Below are 12,592 nucleotides of genomic sequence, written 5' to 3'. Positions count from 1 at the left end.
GCATGTTGAATCGGGTGTAGACGTTATTTTAGCAACATATTTAAGTACAGTGTTGTGTTTAGAATGCGTCTAGACAAGGAAGGTGACTTGTCCTACACGGGCAGCCAAAATGATTACAATTTCTGTCATCAAACAGTATGAGTTCATTCATGAGTAGTATTCGCTGAGCCATGATGACATTAACCTACATACAGTTATGATTAAACAAAGTAATATTTAGTCACTTAATTCTCAGTTCAGACGTGATCATCGCAATCATTTCCAAAGACGTGTGCGGTCCCGCGAGAGCAGGGCCCGGCTACAAATAGCCGGGCAGCAGAAGCGGCAGAATCAGAAGTAGCAGCGTTGCCCTCGAAATGTGTTGTTGCTGTTGTTGCTGCTGTAGTTGCTTCTTTTGAAGTTATATACACAGGGAGGTGGTGGTCCGTGATGGGATGACGCCTTTGATTAAAGCCTCTGATCAAACTCACCCGTTTGAAGCCCTTGATCGTCGCATTTAATCAACTCTGATATTGTAGACTCTCACATGTTAAGCTCTAACATAGCGAAACAATATTATAACCTATGAACTACCACCTATCCATTGTAACGCTGTAAAAGAATATTACCCATTGGGTTTCACTCCCTCTTCGAGAAGGACGCTCTCTTCCTTTTCTAAAGTTACATGCTAATTTCTCACGTGAACATCACTAACCCCGGCCACTTCTTTATGACCCGAGGTCTACACCCATTTCAAACCTTTTAAAACAGTCTGCCTCAGCAGCAGACCATGCTTTTCCACATGACGGACGCTTGGTTGCGCCTGAAACGTCGTGATTTATTAAATGCCTAGAACCAAAGAGTATATAATATTATAAACTATGAACTACAACCTATCCATTTTAACTCTGTAAAATACTATTAATTGTTATAGTGTATAATCACGTAAATGGAGGTATGGGATTATAATCGAGGACAATGGATGGCATGGGGAACTTGTTTTTCCAGCGCTAATCCCATTTATTCAAAATAGGCGCACAATTACACACTGAGATGCACTTACAAATTCATGCATGAAGCACAATGGGCACATTACCCTTCGGTATGTTAATATACAAGCGGATTGTACATTCCAAAATTAACAATCGAATGCAAATATCCTGAAAGACAAAGGATTGGATCCTCGGGGGGGAGTTATAAGGCGGCTCAGAAGCAGAGTTCAATGCCATTTCGAGAGGGAACTTAATGAGGTTGGACGCTCTGCTGATCGCCCTTCAACCGCGAGACAACGCAGCCTGGCGAGCACAATTGCTGTGTCGACAGTTAGGCGACTTTGCGTCGGGAAAGTTCGTTGCGACATCTTCAGACGGGTTCTAGACATCGATATACCGTGAATCTCCAAGTGTCTATTTTCGCGGATAAACTCTTAAACGTGTTTGGGATTTGTTTGCGTCTCGGTTAGACACGAATGTCGTTCTTGTTTTAGCAGTTAACAAATCGAAAACTCAACGCTAAACATCCTTGAGGCCGATAGCGTACTTTTGACTCAATAACACCGCTGCCGTTACTACGCTTACATGGAGCAGAGACGCTCTCCACAGCCCCACGCACACGGAGACAAGAAGCCATTCAATTGCTCTGTGTGTGGTAAGTCCTTTTCACGGCCATCACATCTTCAGAGCCACCAGAGAACACACACGGGTGAGAAGCCGTTCCTGTGTTCTGTGTGTGGGATAGCATTTTCACTTTCAGAAAACTGCCAACGCCATCAGAAAACACACACGGGCGAGAAGCCTTTCCTGTGCCCTGTGTGTGGGAAGGCATTTGCACATTCATCACATCTTCAGAGTCATCAGAGAACACACACTGGCGAGAAGCCGTTCCTGTGCTCTGTGTGTTGGAAGACATTTGCACGGTCATCAACTCTTCAAGATCATAAGAAAACGCACACGGGTGAGAAGCCATTCCTGTGCCCTGTGTGTGGGAAGACATTTGCTAAGTCATCAAATCTTCAGAGTCACCAGAGAACACACACGGGCGAGAAGCTATTCCTGTGCCCTGTGTGTGGGAAGACATTTGCACACTCGTCAACTCTTCAAAACCATCAGAGAACACACACGGGTGAGAAGCCGTTCTTGTGCCCTGTGTGTGGGAAGACATTTGCACAGTCATCACATCTTCAGAGTCATCAGAGAACACACACGGGCGAGAAGCCATTCCTGTGCTCTGTGTGTGGGAGAGCATTTGCACGGTCATCAGCCATGAACAGGCACCAGAAGGTCCACAATGATAGTAAACTGAAATTAAAAGCTGAAATTCAAGGTGCTGCAATGAGTCCTGAAGAAGTTTCCACCTTCGATCCCATGCAGTTGGATCCCGAGAGATGGCTGGATGTGATAGAGTGGCTCGGGGATCAAACCGAGAGCTCGGGGTGACTGAAAAAATATTATGTCATGTGGTTATACCTATTAAGCCGTATCGATAACTTTTGTGTGTAATTTTGACCATTTTAGTTTCACAGTTTTTGTGATAGTTTAATGACGTGCACAGTGGTGGTTTGTAATGTTATCGGATTACGTGCCGAAGTGGTGTGATGAGCACTGGTTGCGAGAGGGTTCAATTGTAGTCGTTAAGTGTCCCTGTTGAGCTAAAGTTGGAATGCGTCTGTAGGTACATCTTTACTCAACATTTTAAACGTTTTTGTCAAGTATATAGCTTTTTTTGATTGCTATTAATCGACTTTAGATAGACGATTTCAGGATGTATATTGATGACGCGTTCGTTGGATATATGGCCTTGACTTCAACATAGACGCACAGTGAACAAATGTGGTGAACTAATAAGGAAATCATGGGGAATGATACTTTAACACTTTGGTATTCCTGGAACGGAAATAGTTTGCATTGTACTGGAAATGTGTGAACATAGGATGTAATAAATATTCCCTTCGAGTTTTGACGTAAAAATGATTGCAGATGAATAAAAACGTATTTTTAACAAATGTTTGTCCGGTCTTTATTTTATAATGTTCCTAGAAAAAACATGTTAAGATAATTTCAGGTGGAGGATCTCCATCACACAAGTGTGCCCTTAACCGGCAGCATCTTGGCTGTCTACCCGATTAACACGTGTTCCTTGAGGGGAAAGGTCCCCGTAGTTAATCGTTCATCAACGTACCAGTCACTTATCCCGAAGTATGTCGGGGATAAACTGTACTTTAAAACATGTAAACTGTAATACTATAAACTATAACACTAAACATTAAACGATTGTTAACTAGTGTTTTAATTTATAACCATATAAACGGAGTGAAGGTATTATAATATCATTAGAAGCATTAGAATCACAGTGTGGTCGTATAAGAATCACGCACAAACCCATTCTTAACTCATGATATTATGAATCACAAATTGTGACAAAGCGAAATTCCCACAAGCAAAACACCACGCTCACGTGACGAATTCTTAAACAAACTGCAACACTCAAGTGACAGACCTAAAAAAAACGCGGCAAAAAAAAAACAACCTCAATGGACACACGCACGTTAGTAGCTGTTAGAAGAAGACAACACCTAGCACCTTCAACTAGACACATTATACAGCCAACTCGTAAATGGGGCGGTATATGACAGCCTTCGCTGCTGTCGATGGGGCCAAGCAGCGAGTGTTTGACTCAGTCGTTTCAGAATCCGTGTCAAGGATTCATAATCTTAGGTTCTTTCGGTAAAGTAACGTAGGTAAAAATAATAATAAAAGAAAATAATAAATTAAAATAACTAAATTAAATCATGACGTTTCGGAAGCAACAAAAGCCTCCGTCATCAGGTGTAACTTCTGTAGCGTGTGAAAAAAGCTATTCAGGGAGGAGCCAATGAGTGGGGGGGGGGGGAGAAAACCATCCCCCCCCCCAGACTCATTGGCTCCTCCCTGCCCAGCACCCGATATAAAAAAACACGTGTCTTGAATAACTTACAGTAATTTTACTGGAGCAGTTACACCTGATGACGGAGCCTTGTGTTGCTTCCGAAACGTCGTGATTTAATTGAGTTATTTTCATTTATTTTTATTTTATTATAGCGAAAGAAAGCGTCAAAACAAAATTAGAATATAATTAGAAGTATTAGAATCACAATGTGATCGTAATAGAATCACACTCTGCGCATATTTACGTGTAGTGTACGTGCAAGCGAACTGTGCTCGTATGTATGTAATATGTCCTTGGGAACATGCGAACCGGAGGTCGTATATGCGAACTGGGGGGTGCAGGATTAGCATCGGATTAAAATGATTAGAATAACACTATGGTCGTATTAGAATTACACTGAGCTAGAATGTATGTTAAATGTAGATGCACATCGGGAGTCGTAAATGCGGCCTGGGTGGTGCCAGATTTAGAATCGCATCAAAATTATTAAAATCGCCCCATGGTCGTATTAGAATCAAGCTGCCCACTGCTGGTAGAATGTTCCATCTCAATGGAACCGAATAGCAATATACATCTTCTTGATTCTTTCGGTAAAGTCACGTAGAAGGGAAGTAATAAAATAATAAAAATAAAACATAATAAAATATTTCTCACGACGTTTCCAGCCACAACGCAAGCAGCCGTCCTCAGGTGGAGAACAGGTCCGTCAAGTAGACAGTCTGAATGTCACGCTCCAGGCTTGGAGCGACTATTTATGCTGGGATGGAGGAGCGAAGAGCGTCTTGACAAAATAATTTGCATATCAAGAAGAATTTAGCATATTTATGGGAAATGCAGATATCTGATTTGCACTTCTTGTGAAATGCGTAGGAGGTGGTCGGGGGGGGGGGGTTTCAAAGTCATTATGTCCATGCATTATGCAGGATTAGCAGCATCAAAGGGAGGGAGTAAGGTCAGAATTAATAATATACAGCATTGATATTGGGCGTGGAGCCTTCAAGCGCAACCTTGCGCATTTTGACCTGGTTCTCGACGCCCGTCCCTCGCCCATGGTAGAATCTTGTCCATTTCGGGGCGTCAAGGGCTCGCACCACAGCCTTGAAGGATTAGGCAGGTCCCTGGCTTCTTTTGAAGAATATGACCAGGCTCCAGGCACCGGTTCCTCGCACGTGGCGGATCCTTGAGGCACCCCGGGCCTCAGGGGCTCAGAAACTGTGGGCGCCACAACACATTTCATTTGGCGTACGGTTTCCGTTGCCGAGTGCCCCACCGCGTTGGACACACCAGACTTGGGCTGTACAGGACATGGGGATGAGCTGTCTGGGTGGGGACGGACATAACTACATGCGTACACACTGCGGCCATTTCACCTCTATGACTTCTACCTGTCGCCGCCGTGGGCAGAGCAACTTGGTGGACGTACCCGGTGTCACCTTTGGGCAATACAACCTGACTACGAACGCCCATGGAAGCACGTGTTCCCGCCGCCCCGTGTTCTTTTCATTAGCGGCTGGCTAATCGTTTCACAACGTTCTGGTCCCGAAACCCGAAGTATACGGGGGATCACCTGTACTCTATATCATGTAAACTGATAACACTATGAACAATAACACTAAACATTAAACGCCTTTATTTTTTTTTATAATAGATTCCACCATAAACGGAGTTACGGTATGAGAATGTTATTAGATGCATTTTAATCGCTCATATGTATGTAAAGTATACGTTCAATCGAATCGGGGGACGGATATGCGAACTGTGGGGGTTTGCAGGGTTAGAATCGCATTAAAATTATTCTAGTAACAATATGTTCGTATGCGCATTTTACTGTGCTTGAATATATGTTATGTGCAAATGCGAATCGTTAGTCATAAATGCTAGGCAGGGTTTAAAATGTGCATGTTTAATCCAGTGTTAACGTTAATCCAGTGTTAGCATTATATTTAAGGACAATATTGTTAATATCAATTCGTCTGGACATGGCACGTGCCTTGTTCGTCTCGATCAACCAAAATTAGTACAATGTCGGTCATAAAGGTGTGCGAGTTCATTCATAAGCAGTGTTCGCTGATCCCCGATGACACAGACCTACACACAAACAAAGTACTCTTTTTTCTTCTTGGTTCTTTCGGTAAAGTCACGTAGAAGGGAAGTAATAAAATAATAAAAATAAAACATAATAATTATTTTATTATGTTTTATTTTTATTATTTTATTACTTCTCTTCAACGTGTCTTTAACGAAAGAACCAAAAAGATGAATCCCTGCAGTCACGAAAGCTTTACATCGAAAAGTACTTTTTATTAAATTAATTATCAGCTCAGACATCTTCATCTCATTCATTTCCAAAGACGTGTGGGGTCCCGCGAGAGCAGGGCCTGGCAACAAATATCTGAGCAGCGGAAGCAGCAGAATCAGAAGTAGCTGCGTCGCCCTCGAAATGTGATGTTGCTGCTGCTGTATTTGCTTCTGCGTCGATCAAGATTGACGCTCTTGATCGTCGCATTTGATCAACTCTGACATTGTAAACTCTCACATATTAAACTCTAACATAGTGAAATATTTATATTATAACCTATGAACTACAACCTATCCATTGTTACGCTTTAAAATACGATTAACTGTTATAGTGCAGAACCACATATTTGGAGGTATGGGATTATAATCGCATACTAATAATTTGAATCGCACTGAGCTAATTAGAATCACACTGTGGTTGTACGTATTGTATGTTTATATGCCAACCGGGGGTAGGATATGCAGGATTAGAATCGAATTACAATTATTCGAATCCCACTCGTCGTATTAGAATCACACTTTCCACTGTTGGATGAATGTGTAGTATCAATGGAGTCGAATAGCCATATAAGTATATACAGTATACGCAAATAAAGAATATAACTATCACACATTGTAACATAAATACAAGAAACATTATTTAAAAAAACGTATTTACAAATATATATTCCACTTTTTTTAAAACTCAGAATGTCGTCGTTCATGTGGGGAGATGGAGCGCAGTGGATCGTATCGTCTAAGCTGCTTTTCGGAATCCGTGTGATAACCCAGTCACATCGCCTAACTCCAGTTGCAGCACCTTACCAAAAATACATCTCCCCAACAAGGCAGCCTTACCGATGCTGTGTATTGTGTTTGTGGGATAACAGAGGTGTGTATTTTCCCATATTGTTGTTTGAGAGCAGCTATTAAAGTCGTTTTGGCAAACGAGGTGGTGGCTGGGCAAACCATGCCTCGCTGTTTGTCTCCGGAGTTATGACGGATACAAACCAGACCAAGCGGAGACCACGTACCAGATCGGATTTTGGTTACTGATGGTAGAGTGATTGTATTGCAAGTGTGGTCACTACGCGTCTGTACGTGCTCACTCCCGAAGCTCGGCGATTTTTGGCAACGCCACTGGGCTGCATTCACTTTAAAAAATGCATCTCAGAGTGCATTGCATGCGATGAGCCTCTCGCATCTCTCATCTCATCGCGTTTTAAATTGGACACCCCTCTCAGTGGTAGCCGTCGCTGTGCATTACGAGGCGACTTGGCAGCTGGCCTAGAAACGACGTATCGGACGTAACGATGACTGCAGCAGACATCGTTTTGGTCACAGCAGACATCGCGGATATCGCGATTTCCACCTGAAGGCGTTTGTGTTTTGTCCGAAACGTGATTTATTTTGTTTTATTTCTACCTACGTGACTTTACCGAAAGAACAAACGAGTATTAATTCCTGCAGTTACGAAAGCTTCAAATCAATATTAGAATATCATGGGAAGTATGATAAGCGCAATGTGCTCGTAATAGAATCACACTGCACATATGTATGCATATTACATACATACTATGGTCGTATGTAATATGTATGTCCGTTGGACATGCGAACCGGGGGTCGGATATGCGAACTGGGGGATTAGGATCGGATTAAAATGATTAGAATAACACTCTGGTCGTATTAGCATTACACTGAGCTAGAATGTATGTTATATGTAGATGCACATCGGGAGTCGTGAATGCAACCTGGGAGGTGCGCGGTTTTGATCGCATTAAAATTATTATAATAACAACGTGGTCCTATTAGAATCACGCTGTCTACTGCTGCTGATGATCGGATGGCGGCTTCCGATTCGGGCTCTGCTCTTCATTTACTCGCCTGGTTGGTGCTGTGGGACGCAGCGTCTCATCCGACAAGCGTTGTAGCAGCTGGGTGATGGCACCCGTGAGTTTGTCAACTTACTCTTCAAGTTGAGGCCGTCTCCCTCGTGGTCTCCTGTCTCTGGGCGTGCTGTGGGTTGCTCATGGCCGAGTTGGAGCTGCATGTTGAATCGGGTGTAGACGTTATTTTAGCAACATATTTAAGTACAGTGTTGTGTTTAGAATGCGTCTAGACAAGGAAGGTGACTTGTCCTACACGGGCAGCCAAAATGATTACAATTTCTGTCATCAAACAGTATGAGTTCATTCATGAGTAGTATTCGCTGAGCCATGATGACATTAACCTACATACAGTTATGATTAAACAAAGTAATATTTAGTCACTTAATTCTCAGTTCAGACGTGATCATCGCAATCATTTCCAAAGACGTGTGCGGTCCCGCGAGAGCAGGGCCCGGCTACAAATAGCCGGGCAGCAGAAGCGGCAGAATCAGAAGTAGCAGCGTTGCCCTCGAAATGTGTTGTTGCTGTTGTTGCTGCTGTAGTTGCTTCTTTTGAAGTTATATACACAGGGAGGTGGTGGTCCGTGATGGGATGACGCCTTTGATTAAAGCCTCTGATCAAACTCACCCGTTTGAAGCCCTTGATCGTCGCATTTAATCAACTCTGATATTGTAGACTCTCACATGTTAAGCTCTAACATAGCGAAACAATATTATAACCTATGAACTACCACCTATCCATTGTAACGCTGTAAAAGAATATTACCCATTGGGTTTCACTCCCTCTTCGAGAAGGACGCTCTCTTCCTTTTCTAAAGTTACATGCTAATTTCTCACGTGAACATCACTAACCCCGGCCACTTCTTTATGACCCGAGGTCTACACCCATTTCAAACCTTTTAAAACAGTCTGCCTCAGCAGCAGACCATGCTTTTCCACATGACGGACGCTTGGTTGCGCCTGAAACGTCGTGATTTATTAAATGCCTAGAACCAAAGAGTATATAATATTATAAACTATGAACTACAACCTATCCATTTTAACTCTGTAAAATACTATTAATTGTTATAGTGTATAATCACGTAAATGGAGGTATGGGATTATAATCGAGGACAATGGATGGCATGGGGAACTTGTTTTTCCAGCGCTAATCCCATTTATTCAAAATAGGCGCACAATTACACACTGAGATGCACTTACAAATTCATGCATGAAGCACAATGGGCACATTACCCTTCGGTATGTTAATATACAAGCGGATTGTACATTCCAAAATTAACAATCGAATGCAAATATCCTGAAAGACAAAGGATTGGATCCTCGGGGGGGAGTTATAAGGCGGCTCAGAAGCAGAGTTCAATGCCATTTCGAGAGGGAACTTAATGAGGTTGGACGCTCTGCTGATCGCCCTTCAACCGCGAGACAACGCAGCCTGGCGAGCACAATTGCTGTGTCGACAGTTAGGCGACTTTGCGTCGGGAAAGTTCGTTGCGACATCTTCAGACGGGTTCTAGACATCGATATACCGTGAATCTCCAAGTGTCTATTTTCGCGGATAAACTCTTAAACGTGTTTGGGATTTGTTTGCGTCTCGGTTAGACACGAATGTCGTTCTTGTTTTAGCAGTTAACAAATCGAAAACTCAACGCTAAACATCCTTGAGGCCGATAGCGTACTTTTGACTCAATAACACCGCTGCCGTTACTACGCTTACATGGAGCAGAGACGCTCTCCACAGCCCCACGCACACGGAGACAAGAAGCCATTCAATTGCTCTGTGTGTGGTAAGTCCTTTTCACGGCCATCACATCTTCAGAGCCACCAGAGAACACACACGGGTGAGAAGCCGTTCCTGTGTTCTGTGTGTGGGATAGCATTTTCACTTTCAGAAAACTGCCAACGCCATCAGAAAACACACACGGGCGAGAAGCCTTTCCTGTGCCCTGTGTGTGGGAAGGCATTTGCACATTCATCACATCTTCAGAGTCATCAGAGAACACACACTGGCGAGAAGCCGTTCCTGTGCTCTGTGTGTTGGAAGACATTTGCACGGTCATCAACTCTTCAAGATCATAAGAAAACGCACACGGGTGAGAAGCCATTCCTGTGCCCTGTGTGTGGGAAGACATTTGCTAAGTCATCAAATCTTCAGAGTCACCAGAGAACACACACGGGCGAGAAGCTATTCCTGTGCCCTGTGTGTGGGAAGACATTTGCACACTCGTCAACTCTTCAAAACCATCAGAGAACACACACGGGTGAGAAGCCGTTCTTGTGCCCTGTGTGTGGGAAGACATTTGCACAGTCATCACATCTTCAGAGTCATCAGAGAACACACACGGGCGAGAAGCCATTCCTGTGCTCTGTGTGTGGGAGAGCATTTGCACGGTCATCAGCCATGAACAGGCACCAGAAGGTCCACAATGATAGTAAACTGAAATTAAAAGCTGAAATTCAAGGTGCTGCAATGAGTCCTGAAGAAGTTTCCACCTTCGATCCCATGCAGTTGGATCCCGAGAGATGGCTGGATGTGATAGAGTGGCTCGGGGATCAAACCGAGAGCTCGGGGTGACTGAAAAAATATTATGTCATGTGGTTATACCTATTAAGCCGTATCGATAACTTTTGTGTGTAATTTTGACCATTTTAGTTTCACAGTTTTTGTGATAGTTTAATGACGTGCACAGTGGTGGTTTGTAATGTTATCGGATTACGTGCCGAAGTGGTGTGATGAGCACTGGTTGCGAGAGGGTTCAATTGTAGTCGTTAAGTGTCCCTGTTGAGCTAAAGTTGGAATGCGTCTGTAGGTACATCTTTACTCAACATTTTAAACGTTTTTGTCAAGTATATAGCTTTTTTTGATTGCTATTAATCGACTTTAGATAGACGATTTCAGGATGTATATTGATGACGCGTTCGTTGGATATATGGCCTTGACTTCAACATAGACGCACAGTGAACAAATGTGGTGAACTAATAAGGAAATCATGGGGAATGATACTTTAACACTTTGGTATTCCTGGAACGGAAATAGTTTGCATTGTACTGGAAATGTGTGAACATAGGATGTAATAAATATTCCCTTCGAGTTTTGACGTAAAAATGATTGCAGATGAATAAAAACGTATTTTTAACAAATGTTTGTCCGGTCTTTATTTTATAATGTTCCTAGCAAAAACATTTTAAGATTATTTCAGGAGGAGGATCTCTATCACACAAGTGTGCCCTTAAACGGCAGCATCTTGGCTGTCTACCCGATTAACACGTGTTCCTTGAGGGGAAAGGTCCCCGTAGTTAATCGTTTCTCAACCTACCAGTCCTTAATCCCGAAGTATGCCGGGGATACACTGTACTCTATAACATGTCAACTGTACCATTATAAACGATAACACTAAACATTAAACTACTATAAACTAGTGTTTTAATTTATAACCATATAAACGGAGCTAAGGTATTATAATATCATTGGAAGCATTAGAATCACGCACAAACCCATTTTAAACGCGTGAGATTATGAATCGTTACAATTATTATAACAATAACAAATTGTTACAAAGCGAAATTCCCACAAGCAAAACACCACGCTCACGTGACGAATTCTTAAACAAACTGCAACACTCAAGTGACAGAACTCAACAAAAAACGCCGCAATAAAAAGAACCACATAATGGGACAAATCGTAAAAACAGACAACACACGCACGTTAGTATCTGTTAGAAGAAGACAACACCTAGCACCTTCACCTATACACATCATACAGCCAACTCGTAAATGGGGCGGTATATGACAGCCTTCGCTGCTGTCGACGGGGCCAAGCAGCGAGTGTTTAACTCCATTGTTTCAGAATCCGTGTCATCACCCGGCCACAGCGCCTTAGCCAAACTACATCTCCCCAACAAGGCAGCCTTCACTATGTTGTGTATTTTAGCAGTATATTTACGGACGCACTTGAAGATAACAATTCGTCTAGAAAAGGCAGGCTACTTGTTCTACCAACATGATTTCAATTTATATCCGAAATTAGTTTGGCTTCATTCACGAGTAGTATTCACTAAGCCCCGATTGCACTAACCTACACACAGTTATGATTAAACAAAGTAAACGCTCATCCCAGCTCAGACATGATCATAGCAATTATTTCCAAATCCGTGTCGGGTCCCACGAGAACAGGGCACGTCCACAAACTTTCAAATTGTAAACTCACATTGTATACTCTAACATTATAAACTCTAACAACATAACCTTTAAACTATGGGCTACACATTGTAACGCTTTAAAATAACACTACAAACTAGTGTTATAGTAAACTATAATGTTGTGAACTCTAACAATATAAGCTATGAGCGATACATTATAACACTATAAAATAACATCATAAACTAGTGTTACAGATTAGAACAAATTGAAGTGTAACATTAGAATCTCATTAGAATTCTTAGCTTCACACCGTGGTCCTCTAAGAATCACACTATGCTCGTGAGAATGTAATATGTCTGTATGTAACATGTATGCATGTAATATGGA

The 12,592-nt window shown here is 42.5% G+C and overlaps 1 protein-coding gene across 1 annotated transcript in view; it reads left to right on the top strand.

The window, feature by feature from the left end:
• Nucleotides 1-12,592, top strand: part of LOC144953340 (uncharacterized) — a gene marked incomplete at its 5' end in the record, with an annotated part of 276,268 nt that overhangs the window by 136,989 nt on the left and 126,687 nt on the right. Inside the window, 2 exon segments of the mRNA XM_078883903.1 lie at nucleotides 1,597-2,271; nucleotides 9,823-10,445. Of these exon segments, the coding sequence (XP_078740029.1) occupies nucleotides 1,597-2,271; nucleotides 9,823-10,445 (1,298 nt within the window).

The sequence above is a fragment of the Lampetra fluviatilis genome, chromosome 74 (genome assembly GCF_964198595.1).
Source record: "Lampetra fluviatilis chromosome 74, kcLamFluv1.1, whole genome shotgun sequence".
NCBI classification, from domain to species: Eukaryota; Metazoa; Chordata; class Hyperoartia; order Petromyzontiformes; family Petromyzontidae; genus Lampetra; species Lampetra fluviatilis.
The sequence above is the reverse complement of the archived record's forward strand: the minus strand, read 5'-3'. Positions and strand labels throughout refer to the sequence as shown.